The following is a 13,377-nucleotide window of genomic DNA, read 5'->3' as shown; positions in this document are numbered from 1 at the left end:
AGAGGGAGAGGGAGAGGGAGGAGAGGGAGAGAGAGAGGGGAAGAGGGAGAGGGAGAGGGAGGAGAGGGAGAGAGAGAGGGGAAGAGGGAGAGGGAGAGGGAGAGGGAGGAGAGGGAGAGAGAGAGGGGAAGAGGGAGAGAGAGAGGGAGAGGGAGGAGAGGGAGAGGGGAAGAGGGAGGGAGAGGGGGAGGGAGAGGGAGGAGAGGGGGAGGGGGAGGGAGAGGGAGATTGGAATTTTTAGAATAATGATATAGTAAAGTAAAACACTACTATACACAATATAACCAATCAAAACCATAAGATTAGAGGACACGCAGAAGTGTAGGATGAGAAGAAATGGGAGCCTGAAAACTTTTATTAAGGAAGTAGTCTATGGGGTAGCAAAAGAAGAGACAGAGAGATCCAATGTTATGAAGGGCAGGAGAAGACTGTGCTCTTAGACAACTGCTGCTAAGGAATTGGAAAGAGAAGGGATGGAGCAGAATGTTTATACAAGCTTTGGAGTTACCTTTTTGGCAAAAACTGCAGGAAAAGCAATCCCCACTTAGGCCTCTGCTACCAGATGTGTAAGTCACAGACCCAGAGAGAAGCACTATCTGTGGCCTACTGGGAGTTTGACTTGGTCATCCTATCATACTCATGGTGTCTCTGTGTGGGGTAGTCTCAGATAGCCTAGGGAATGGAGCTGCATGATCTGGGCCTTTGTTTACAGAATGTTGGTATGTATCAAAGCCAACTCGAACAATCCAAGATCCTGTACAAGCAGAAGATGGTAGAATGCCAACACCAGGAGAGCCTCATTGAGAATCTGGTCAGGCAGCATGATGCCCTAAAGGCTCAACAGGAGGCTTTCCTGGAGCAGGTAGGTTCTTCCTGCTACTTAGCCTGCTGGGGAGAGGACAACAACTCATAGAATACCCAGATGACAGAATGGGGTGGCCAATAGTCAGGGCTCCAGGGCTCGTGTCAGAGAGGCTAAGGTGAAAGGATGGCTTGGGAATGGACCTTCATGAAGACCCTTAGGAGAGGTGAGTTCTCTTGGGAGCATCCTGAAGAATGGACAGAACATCACAGGGTCTCTGCAGCATGCATCTGTTCTCATTTAGATGGGCAAAGCATTCGTAGGTCCTTTGAGCCAGCTTCAGGTGGCTGACTTTGAGGAGATAAGGAGCTATCGAGCCCCACCAGAATCTGTAGTCAAGGTGACAGATGCATTGTGTGACCTGTTCCACCGAGAGACCGGCTGGTCCAGTGCCAAGCAGCTGTTATGTACTGAAGACTTTTATCAGGTAGGAAAGATGAGGCACCATAAAGGGAGAAGGGCGGAATAAAGAGATAATTGGGACAGGATTAGCCTATTGAGTCAAGGTCAAGAGCACCCTTACCTTCTATCCCCTTAACACTCGTCCTCCCAGGAACTAATATTCTTCCCCAAGGAGAAGCTGACAGACTCAGAGCTGGTCAAGTTGAACCAAGCTCTAAGGGCTCCAGGTATGAGAGATGCAGCCTTGAGGTCAGTAAGCATCCCCGCAGCAAATCTGGCAGTCTGGCTCTGGGCGGTCCTGCGCTATGGGCTGGCACAACACCGAGGATTGCCCACTGGCCTGCTGCTGCGGCAGGTAGAAGCAACACTGGCTCGGGAGCAGGCCCGCCTTGGCCAGTTCCAGTTTCAGGCCCATGATCTGCTAGAGCAAACTCTGTCTTTGAGTAAAAGGCTAGAAGAAGCCCAAGTCAGTCATAACCATGTGGTGGAGACCCTCAATCAGGCACAGTGTGGGCACTTTCACAAATGGCCCATGAAGTCCGCGCTGCTCACGCCCATGCACATGTGGACGACACAGCTCCAGGTAACAAGCCCATATGTCCCATATGTCTCTCTCCCAGTTCATTTTATACCCCTCCTCTCCATACTTCACCTCTGTCTGCCCTTCCACATGCCCCCATGCCTCACCCCTACTCATGCTTTGGTCACTTGTCCACACTAGAAGTTGCAGGAGCAAGCCAAGACTGTGTTTGGAGATGCCCTCTTGTGTTCAGCTGCCATCATCTATCTGGGTCCCTTCCCACCACAGCGGCGCCAAGAACTGCTGGAAAAGTGGCTATCTCTGTGTCAGGGCTTTGAGGAAGCCCTGGACCCAGATGATGTGGCACAGGCACTGAGGCAGAAATCTGTTGGGGTACCAAAGAACCCTCTGCTGCCCACAAGTACTCCCTTCAGGATTTTGACCTTGCTGAGCTGTGGATCTGAACAGCACCAGTGGGATCGAGATCTGAAGCCCCAAGCAAAGTCAGCCCGCCTGCTAGGCTTGCTGCTGCGAAGCCACATCCACTTCAGCAGTTCCCGTTGGCCTCTGCTGCTTGACCCCAGCAATCAGGCCATCATCTGGTTGAACCCACTACCTCCAAAACAGAACAAGTTGTTGGAAACATCTCCCACAGAGAACGGAGGTAGGCAGTGAATAATGGTACTATGTTTCTTGGGAGTGTGAATCCCCAACACTCAGCCTCTTGTGGTTTGCCTTTCCATGGTGGAGATACTGACTTTTTGTGGCTAAACTATATTACTTTACCAGCCTAAACTATATTAATAAATGGTCTCATTTACCAGTTTTTGTGTGGTTGGTTTTAGCTCATGTTAAAATGACTCTAAATCTATATAGCTGGCCAAGCCATGATCTTCCCCTTTGCCGGCCTACAACTAAAGCTTACAATTTGTGGTAATATTTATTACCCAAATTCATGAAATATTGAGAAATTCTTGGAAGATATTTTAATTTGCCTGTACCTGTGGCACATCCTCTGAGTCCAATACAGAGGAGAAAGATTTGGCTAGGTTTGAATCAGGGATCTATCTGAATAGAGTATTGGCAGAAATATTTCCTAGGAGAAGGGAATGAATCCATTTGTAAAAGAAGGAGCTGGGCAGTTGAAAAGATGAGAGGGAAATTATAGCCTTCTATGGATCTAGGGTCTTTATAAAAATAATGAACTTCAAGACTTTGAAATAAGATCATTCTGTGCCTTGTGTGAGTGAACCCTAAGTCCCATGACAGTCATTTTTTAGGAGACAGAGTAGAGAACATAGATAAACAGTCAGGGAGATTATATGAAGGAGGCAGTTACAGAGCCACAGACTAAGAAGGAATACCTAAAATTCCACTCACCAGGGGATATAAGAGACAAAGACAGATTTCCCTTTTAGAGCCTTTGGAGGGAAGACAGCTTTGCTACCACACTGATTTCACACTTCTGGTCTCCACAACTCTTGAGAGAATATTAGTTTAAGACACCAAGTTTATGGAAAGCTGCTTTGGTCATCCCAGAAATTAATCCATACATCATAGTTGCAGGGTGTCCACCACCCAGGTATCATGTCAAAGTTACTACTGGCAATTTATGTCTCTTCTGTCAGGAAAGCAAAAGATTTTTCAGAAGTGTTGGACAGAATTTTTGTCCCTGTGATTTTTTTTCAAGTGCTGGGGATTGTATATTTCTAGAAAAGCATTGTACCACCAAGCTACATCCTCAGCCTTTAACCTTTGCCTTCTGGTATTTCTCCCATGATAATAATCCAGGGTAGGAAAAGTTCAGATGTACCAAAGGTTACTAATCAATGTACCTTCAGGATAGCTATCAATCTGAATTATCTCAGTAAGCTCAAGCTAATCAAATAAGCCCTTCAGAGAAGAAAGGAGGACAGAAACTACACAGAGATTAGAAGGCCAGGGAGCAGTCAACGAACTGTTGTTGACTTGAGATGGATGGGGCTGACAGGTCAGCTGTGGGAAGGAAATAAATAAATGCTGTGAAAATTCAGTAGGAGCCAGGCTTAGCAGTATACACCTGCAGACTCAGCTACTCAAGAAGCCACAGCATGAGAAGGGCTTGGGCCCAACAGCCTGGGAAACAAAATGAGATCTTATCTTAAACAAACAACAAATAATCTACTAAACCTGATGGAGGTCCCAGATGAAACCATCATCTAAGCCCTGTGTGTGGTTGAGCAGAGACTCTAACCATGCTATGCTGGATCACTAGCCTTTAATACTTAGAGATAATAAATGGCAGCTTTAACTGCTAAATTTGCAGTCATTTTTTTTAGCAAGAAAAAATGAATGCAACAAACTGTAGGCCTGGCAGTCTCCACCTGTAAGAGAACCAAGTAAGAAAACAAACATTTATCTCTTCTTGAAGGAGAAAAGGGTTCAGAATGGCTGTTCCCACACCACCTTGTGTGGTTCCAGCACCCCAGCCATGACTTGTCTAGTGTGATAGTTTACAGTCCTTCAATTACAAGTCACTGCTTCAGGCAACAATTTTCATACCAAGGAGGACAATTTTCAGCTGTTACAGCCAGAATAGCTTATGTCTTTAAAAAAGATGGGTTGGGAACTGACTCCCCTAATCAACCTATAGAAAGGGCAGATATGGATCTAATTTCAGAGATGACTAGCTCTTCTTGGGGGCTAGTCTAACTTCAAAGTAATAATGACAACCACCGGCATTGACTGTTTTCCATGTGTTGGTCCAAACTGTGCATCATCACAGTACATCTTCAGAATAACTCTATGAGGTCAGCACTAATATCAACTCCATTTTCAGAGGTGGAATCTGAGTCACTTAAGCAGCTTTCCTAAACTGTCTTCCTCAAGACCTCCACACATGAGCCCTCCCCTTGGGTGATCAGGACGCCTCAAAATCTCAGTTCCTCCTCCAAGAAACACTCTTTTGCATCTTTCTATCCCAGGAAAGTACCCTGTGACAAACCAAGACAGTGAGGATGAAACAGAAGATGAACTGGAAGATGAGAACAATGAAGATGAAGATGAGGCCAATGAGCAAAGAAAAGAGCAGAAAACAGAGGAAAACAAGAGTGAGGAAGAGAACGAGAAGGAAGTACAAGAAACAGAGAAAGAGAATGAGCCTAAGGGCTCGGGCTCGGGCTCAGGCTCGGGCTCGGGCTCGGGCTCAGGCTCAAGTCCACCCTTGGAGACTCAGTCTCTACCCTCCTGCCTCACTGTGCTCTCAGGCACAGACCCAGAGTTGGGTCCCCAGCTCCTGGAGGCAGCTGCTAATGGTGAGAGCTCCAGGCCCCATTTTCTTCCCTGATTCCCTGGCCCCACAATCCTTTCATGCCCCATTCTGGCCTTGGCTCTGATCCTTTATTTCACTGTGTTGAAGAATCTTGATAGAGTCCTCTTATCAGCTAAGAGAAGCAGATCTTGTGCATGATCTGGATGGTATGGTGATGGTGTTGTGGATAGGTTGATTTTGCTTCCCCTTCACAGGCTTGCCTGTGCTCTTGACCAATATGGAGCTGAGCCTAAGGTGCCAAGAACTTCAATGGCTGCTGTCAAAGAAGAATCTGATTCCCCCCTCTGTGCAGCCTGGCTTCTGTCTCTTTCTGAGCACCACCTTTCCCATCCATGCTTTGGACCGAGGTGAGGCTAGCACGTAAGTTACTAGCATAGCTTTGTAGACATACTAGGCCCCTAGAATCATCCCTAAGGGGCCTTTCATTCAACTAGGCCCAGAAAGAACTAGGGCAGAGAGCCAAATTCCCTGTCTACTTCACCCTTGACTCTGACATGGGTAAATTAGTATTTTCCATGTGACCCAAGTACTAGGTTATGAATTGCTGAAAAGGTTGAATATTCTGGATTTGGGTCTGAACATGGAAATACTAGAAGAACAGATGCTGCATGAAATCCTGTGCAGAGAGCGTCCTGAGCTTGAAACCCGTTGGCAGGACCTCAAAATCAGAGCAGCAGATACCTATGAAGCTGTGAAGGCTGATGAGGTACATGGGGGCCCAGTCTGTAGGGTGGAACAAGCATTGGAAGGGTTCAAGTATAGAGCTGGAGATGATGTTTGGGGACCATCACAAAGGTTCAGTTCCATCCAACAAATTACCACATTCAGGAACAGTTGCTGGTGATATTGCAACGTCAGAACCAAAAGCGTCAGAAACCATCCAAGTTTTTGAGAGAAATGGTGAGGACTCAGGCAAAGATATGTCAACTGAATGCTCAAATGGAGGAGCTAGACGAGCAGAAGCTGGAGGTGATGGCATTGTGGGCACCCTACCGGCAGGTAGCTTATCATGGAATGGCTATGGTAGAAGCTCTAAGCACACTACAAAACATGCTGCCATTTTTCTGTATGAAGTCAGAGAATTGGTTGGTAGTTATCAGGCGGGCTATAGATAGCATGAAGCCATATGATAGTTATCGTGGAGAAGACTTGCCCAGCCATCTGCTACGGTTGAAAATACACCTAGCCCGCCAGCTGCTGATTAACACTGTGGTTGCCCTAGGCTTGAACCAAACACCCTTGGTGAGTGCCTTTGGTGCTTTGGCCATGCTGCAAGTGACAAAGAAGATACCAAAGCTAGAGAGATTGGCATTATGGCCTGGACTGTCAGCCTCTCCCAGCTCAGGCCACAGTGCACAGATCCCTGGTGTGATTAGGCCAGCCTGGCTAAATTCAAGAGCCTGGGAAGAATGTGGAGCATTGGAGCGGTTGTCCCCATTTGCTGGGCTGCGTGCATCTCTGGCAGGTCACTCTGATGTGTGGCGGGATTACCTGTCACTATCATCCACTGTGCTGGGTCCTGCACCTGGTCTTAATTCTGAGCCACTTAGCCTCTTCCAGAAGCTGATTCTGTGGCGGGTACTGCGACCAGATTGCCTGGCAGGTGCCCTAGCCGACCTCACCACCAGCCTACTAGGTCGGCCCTTAGATGAAGGCCTGGGTACTCCTACCATGATCTTCGAACATATTCAGCCTACTCAGCCCATACTGATCTTGCTGCCACCACCTGGCCACCCTACAACCACCCTGCATCCTGTGACTGTCATCCGGAAACTGGCTGCCAATCGTGAACAGGTTTGGATCTAGTTACTTGGCCCAGAATATGTGGGCTTCTGTGGGCTGTGATGGAGTGTGGGGGCCCTGACCCAGCATTCTTATGGGTCTTTTTTCAATCACACAGGTACTTCAGGATTATTGTGGCATCACTGAGTCTATCAAATCACCCTAAGATCACCTTGAGTCACTTTGTCACCTTGCTATTGGTTTCTAGCCACAGAAGCATCTGCATGTGATAGCACTGGGCTCAGAAGACTGGGATCCTGTATCAACTGTAGTCAACACTCTATGCCAGGCTATGCTCCAGGGGCACTGGCTAGTGCTTGATAACTGTCATTTGATGCCCTTTTGGCCAAGAGAGCTGTTACAACCCTTGCAGGGATTGCTGGATGGAGCCAAGGGTAAGTGTACTTACTGCCTTGGGATGGTTTGGGATACCCTACACCCTACGCTTGATCCTAAGGCTTTCATGGCTGATCTCCAAGTTCAAAGCCTATTCCTTTGGCCTTGTGACTGATTCTTGTTGCTCCAGTCTTGAATATGACTCCTGAACTTGTGGGTCAATCCATTCATTACCAGAGGATTTATTTCGGCCCTTTACCTAACTTTAGTGGTCTCAGACTCTGAACTGCTACCTGAACCAGAAAGCAGGAGTGTGGCCACTGTCCACAGAGATTTCCGTCTTTGGCTGATTGCACCTACTGAGGCCAGTACTTCCTTGCCAGGTGAGAAGCATCCCGTTACAAGCTATCAAGTCCAAGAAAGGGAGAGGGACTACACTTTGCTGACTCAGCACTCTGCTTCCTCCACAGGTGTGCTGACCCAGCGCTCCATGCCTGTTTTCTGGAATCAGTCCTTAGAACTGGGTCGTATCTTGATTGACAGTTTGGATTTCCAGCAAGGCCCCTGCACACAACCCCTCACCCAGACCTTGCCTTTGTTCTTCCTGCACGGTCTTCTAGTACACCGGCAGCTCTATGGGTTAAAGCTGCAAGCACACAGGGGGCGCTGGTGAGTGATCCACCAGTCCCATTCAGTCATCCAGCAAACACTAGGTATCTTCCACTTGATCTTTGGAACCTCTGAAGAGTGAAGGCAAGGAAGTCTTCTCCAAAGACTTTATCTGCAATCTCACTTTGAACTGAGCCTTAAAAACAGAAGCAAATTGGGTAGAAACGGGGCTTTTTGCGCAGAGGGAATGACTTTAGTGTGGCTATGTGCACATGCGAAGGATGGACTAGAGAAAGGTGAAGTTTATCACGAGGGGCTTTTAGGACCATGGCAAAAGGCCTGCAGTTATTCTGCAGACATCAGGAAGCCACTGAGGGAGTTTTAAATACAAAAAGAAACTTGATCCTGTCTGTTGAAAGCATCACCCAAGCTGTGAAGAACAGAGTGGGTGGGACTGGGGAAAAGAGCAGTTTTTAAGGAGGCCCTAAGGAAGAGACCATGAGATGGGTGGGGACTAGAGTAGGAGTCGGAGTAGAGGTCAGGAATAAGTATAAGGTGAAGAATAAGGATGACTCCTCGACTTCTTCGTAGACAACTGGGTGGCTGGTGATTGTCTTACTAAAGGTAGAACAGGTCTTACAGGGGAAGTGAAAGTTGCAATAGAAAGCATGTTATTTGGGGGAGCAAAGCAGTAATGTCCAGTGAGCCCTCCTAAGTCTAGAGCTCAGGAGAGAGGTTTGCACTGAAGAAAAGATGTGAGAGTCCTCAGTATATTGTTATTAAAACTGAACTCTCTGTATCCCTACCCAGGAGTCAAGTGACCTTGACCAGGGTTCTTCAGATCCAAGAGCAGCTATGGGCCAGTCTCAAGAACCCTAGTGCTGCCTTGCTGGAGCTGACTGGTGAGGTTCTCCTCCTATACCCCAGAAGACCTGGAAAAGGGTGGGGTGGAAGTCTGAAAGCTAGACACATGTGATGGACAGGCACACAGCTTTGTTTTGAGGGGCGGTGGAAACTAGAAGGGCTGAAGCTCAGGGCCCCTGACTTCACCTGCAGCTTCAGTTCTCTACGGAGGTTCTTTGGGGGACCTGGAGGACAGAGAGGCCCTGGTTAGCCTGACAAGAACCTGCCTGAATCCCAAGAACATGAACTGGATCCAGCCACACACTCCCCAGTATCTCCTGGCTACTCTGATGCCCAGCCCAGGTAAGCTTCAGGCTTGTCTATGCTGGGGTGGGGACTAGTGCATTGCACTGCTGTCCCCCACAGGAGTATGGCTATCTGCACCAATAAAAAAAAACCAAGTGGGCAATGTTGATAGTTACCAGGTCAGAGGAAGGCCTACTTCCTCGGGTCTGGTGGGATAATCTATTTTGTTCCTCATCCCCTCACCTCTAATTCTAAGAGCTAGGGGAGCTGGATGCCAGGACAGACTGCAAGGCCCAGATACAGCTACTGCCCACACCACCTGAACCTCGGACCTGTGGACTAAACGAAGGGCCCCAGGCCTGGCTGTTGAGACGCCAAAGTCGTGCTCTCCTGAATGCGCTGCAGAAGTGTTCATCCACGTGGGTTCCTACAGTTTGTGGAGGAACTGCCCAGCGCAAAGAAAGGCGATTTCGGCAACGCCTGGTGCAAGCCAAGAAGAGGCTGGTAGCACTTCAGGCTTTGCTAACCAACAGCCGTTTTCGCTCAGGCCAGTGTGCAACCCCTTGGGCAGTGTTAGGACCCAATTCCCGGCGACCTCTAGAGGGCTTCTTAGAGACAGAGGTGCTGGAACTGAAGCACCTGGTGGGCACGCTCCTGCGCGACCTTGACTGCCTATTGCAGCAGCTGGAGGGCGAGACCCCGTGCACTTCCAGTCGCTGTGCTAAGGTGGCCCAGGCTCTTTGGGCCGGACGCCTACCTCAACCTTGGAGATCTCATGTACCTGCTGGTCCACAGCTTCCCTGGCTATGGCTGCGACAACTGTCCCGCCGTGGGCACCTGTTGATTCGCTACCTGGACAGTGGCATGAGCGAAAATGCCAACGAATCACAGCGCATATTTCACCTGTCAGCTTTTCGCCACCCCCGTCGCCTGTTGCTGGCACTGCGTTGGGAGGCTGTCCTGGAGTCCTCAGAAGTGCACAGTCCCAACCTTCCTGGTCGCCGAGGCTCTAGCTCTAGCAGTCTCCCACCTAAACGTCAGGAGTTGAGCAACCACCCTTTGCATATTTGGGTATTCTGAAGTCACCCTTTCTATCCCCCATTCGTATCCTTAAAGTACCTGATTACACCCCATCCTATTTATCCCTGACTAATTCATCTTTCTAGCTTTGCCTAACTGTTTTCTGGTACCCACCCCCAGGTGGAGAATGGCCCAAATCCCAAAGTTCCTAAGATGGGACTGCTGCTGATTGGGTTACAACTCCAGCATGCGGAGTGGGACCAGACAGATGGAGCCTTGCAGGACAGTTTTTCCAGCCAACCCTGCCCTCTGCCTCCTGTCAGTGTCAGCACAAAAGTCCAGGGTGCCAAAGATGCACCAGTTTCAGCTGGCCTGGGCATGTACTCCTGTCCTGTATATATGACTGGGCCCCTTGGCACCACCAAGCTGCATAGCAAGAACATCCTGATGCACCTGCCACTACCCACAAGGCTCAGCCCTGACACATGTATTCAACGGAGAGTCCATGTGTACAGCCCAACTTTAACCTGAGCCCTGGCGAGAATAAAACTGTTAGTGATGTCAGGAATGACCTCTGGCATTTGGAAGAAGATAGGCGTATATGCACCGAGCATGACATGTGGTACAATGATGGGAAAGGACACTACTGTCAGAGGAAGAAGGGGGATGTACAAGTAGGGCAAAGGCTACAGGGATACGTTGGGTACAGGGGCCTGCTGTTTCATATTTACAAAAGGACAGGAAAACCTGCAATAGCTAACACAGAATTTTGGGTCGTTGCTCAGCTCTCTACTGTGGTCTCAGCACTTCCACTAAATATTCAGTGGGTGTTTTTGAATGGAGAACACTACAGTTGAAAGTTGCTTAAGGCATTTAGCAGCATTTTTTTTTTTTTTGGAACGCCCCAGTTCTGCCTTACCACATCCTCTGAATGAGTCATATACCCAAAACAAAGGCCAAATGAGATTCACGACCCCTCACTCATTCAATGATAACCAGCTGAGCAGGCACTCCTCCACAAAGTTCCAGGAACAGGTTACACCCTTTAAGAGCACTCTCCTCCAGGTGACCAGGCCATGCCTTTTAATAGCCCATTCATGCATTGTTGAGATTAGCATCTCTATCATTCAGTTAGTCTCTAATAGCGGCACCATGAGGGTCCAAGCCGTCTATACTCATTTGTGGGATACATCATATCCAAATGTCACCAGTCCACAAATGGACCTCAAAGCGTCATAATGGAAAGAGCATCTCCCCCACCCCTCTATTTTTTGAGACAGGGTCTTGCTGTTCCAAGCTGGCCTCGAACATCTGCCTCTGCTCTCCCAATGCTAAAACTAGAGGAACCACCGGATCTAGCTCAAATGCATTGCTTAAAAGTCCAAATTCCATGTCCTCAGACCTGAGCTCTTAGCTATAAAACTCAGGAAACATTCCAAAATATTCCATTCCATTCCAAGAGGCTGGGACAGATAGACACCGAAGAGTAGACCAGAGCAAGAGTAAAACCCAGCAGGACTAAAGTCCTGTAGTCTGTGGCCAGAAGCACCCTGGACTTCTCTCTAGGGCTTACTCCACTCACTGCCTGAGGCTTTCCTTGTCAGATGCTCTATGTCCATGGCTCCTCTAATCTTCTAGCCTCTTCTGCAGCTCCACTCCCTCTCACAACTTCACACAAGGTCAGACTTCCTGCGGGGATTCTGGCTCTGCTGTTCACTGGCCTTCCAGACTTTGCTTTGAAGCAGAGGGAAATCCTATAATCCCACAACCCTTAAATTCTACATGTTTGAAACTCCAGCATCACAATGCCCATGTCTGTTGCCAGCTCAGGCTGTAGCTAGCTCCTCTTCAATAGCCTCTGAATAATACCTGGATGGCTGAACACTGGGAAACACTTTCATAGGTGGCCCTAAGTGAACAGCTTAATGCAGCCTTTTGAATGAATCTAAAGCCTTTATGTTCTTGTGCCTACCATGGGTAGCAGCTAGTCAATTTCTGAGATGCCTTCAGATACTTTTCTGTTGTTTTGATGCCAAGCTCTGATGCACTATGTGTACACCTAGTCCTGTGAAGGTCAGAGAGGGTATTAGATCTTCTGGAACTAGTGTTATGGAAAGTTGTGAGTACCACATGGATTCTGGGAATCAAATCCAGGTCCTCTGCAAACACAACAATTGTTCATGACCACTGAGTTGCTGCTTCAGCCTCTGACTTTGAGACAGGGTTTCGTATAGTCAGTCTGAACTTGAATGTGCTATAGAGCTGAACTGACCTTGAATTTTTAATCATCTCGCCTCTATCTACCAAGTGCTGGCTGGCAATGGTAGACAAGCACAACCACAGAGTCTACTCCTTTCTCTTCAACAGCCACATATGTATCTCTTGCTTTTAACTTTAACTTTTTTTTCTGCTCAAACTGAATTTCAAACTTCAAAACACTTTGCTTTTGGTAACAATTCTTGCTATAAATTTGACTAAAACCAGCTAGCAATAACCATGCCATGCCTCAATGCCAGGCTGCCTTGAAATGCCCTCTGCTGTCTGTCTGTCTGAACCTTTAAGTTTAGCCTCATGCAAAGACTCTGGATACTACTAAAATATAAAGGTTTTTTGCTGGGATTAAAAATGGTCTGTAGTCCAGTACCCCAAGAGAGACCTTATTCTCATCTTCATTGTCTATATTCCTATCAGCATTCTGGCTTTCTGAATTCTCACCAGAATTGCCCATTAAAGCATTTCTAACAACATTCTGAGACCTCTTCAGTTTATACTTCTCTCAAACCAATCCCAGAGAATCACAAAGTCAGGTTTAATCCCAACAACCTCACTTCTCCAGGATAAATGTATAGTTATACTTTCTGTCAATGTGACAGATATCTGAAAGAAACAAGGTGAGGAAGGTGCTGTCTTGGCTCAGGGTTGCAGGAGCCTCAGTTCATGACTGATGATTCCATTACTGTGTGCCTGTGCATAGGCTGAGCCTCAAGGCAATGAGCATGAACTGAAGCATGGTCACGAGGGTCAGGAAGCAGAGACGGGCAGAGGAAACAGCTGGAGACAAGATGTGTTTTTCAAGGCTGTATCACTAGAGACCTGCTTCCTTCAGTTATACCCTACATTTTAAAGTTCCTACCATTTCTCAAAATAACACCAACTGCTTGGGACCAGACCTTCAACATATCCAAGCCATTGTGTGTGTGTGAAAAATTTATATTCAGAGCTAGAAACGTGACCTACTTAGTTGGTAGTTTTTCCTACATGCACAAAGCTTTCAGTTTGATCTCAAGCACTCATAAAACTGGGCATTGTAGCACATACCTATAATCCCAGCACATGGGAGGTAGAAATAAAAGGATCAGAAATTCGAAGTAATTCTCAGCTACATAG

The 13,377-nt window shown here is 47.7% G+C and overlaps 1 protein-coding gene across 1 annotated transcript in view; it reads left to right on the top strand.

The window, feature by feature from the left end:
- Positions 1-10,554, top strand: part of Dnhd1 (dynein heavy chain domain 1) — a 61,728-nt gene extending 51,174 nt beyond the window's left edge. The window contains 15 exon segments of the mRNA XM_028775571.1: positions 713-862; positions 1,107-1,289; positions 1,416-1,847; positions 1,986-2,448; positions 4,748-5,077; positions 5,289-5,441; positions 5,622-5,800; positions 5,923-6,888; positions 7,085-7,271; positions 7,482-7,595; positions 7,683-7,881; positions 8,632-8,723; positions 8,878-9,027; positions 9,227-10,041; positions 10,171-10,554. Of these exon segments, the coding sequence (XP_028631404.1) occupies positions 713-862; positions 1,107-1,289; positions 1,416-1,847; positions 1,986-2,448; positions 4,748-5,077; positions 5,289-5,441; positions 5,622-5,800; positions 5,923-6,888; positions 7,085-7,271; positions 7,482-7,595; positions 7,683-7,881; positions 8,632-8,723; positions 8,878-9,027; positions 9,227-10,041; positions 10,171-10,521 (4,764 nt within the window). The 3' untranslated portion in view covers positions 10,522-10,554.
- Positions 10,555-13,377: the final 2,823 nt, after the last annotated feature.

The sequence above is a fragment of the Grammomys surdaster genome, unplaced genomic scaffold (assembly GCF_004785775.1).
Source record: "Grammomys surdaster isolate TR1022 unplaced genomic scaffold, NIH_TR_1.0 256, whole genome shotgun sequence".
NCBI lineage: Eukaryota > Metazoa > Chordata > Mammalia > Rodentia > Muridae > Grammomys > Grammomys surdaster.
The sequence above is the reverse complement of the archived record's forward strand: the minus strand, read 5'-3'. Positions and strand labels throughout refer to the sequence as shown.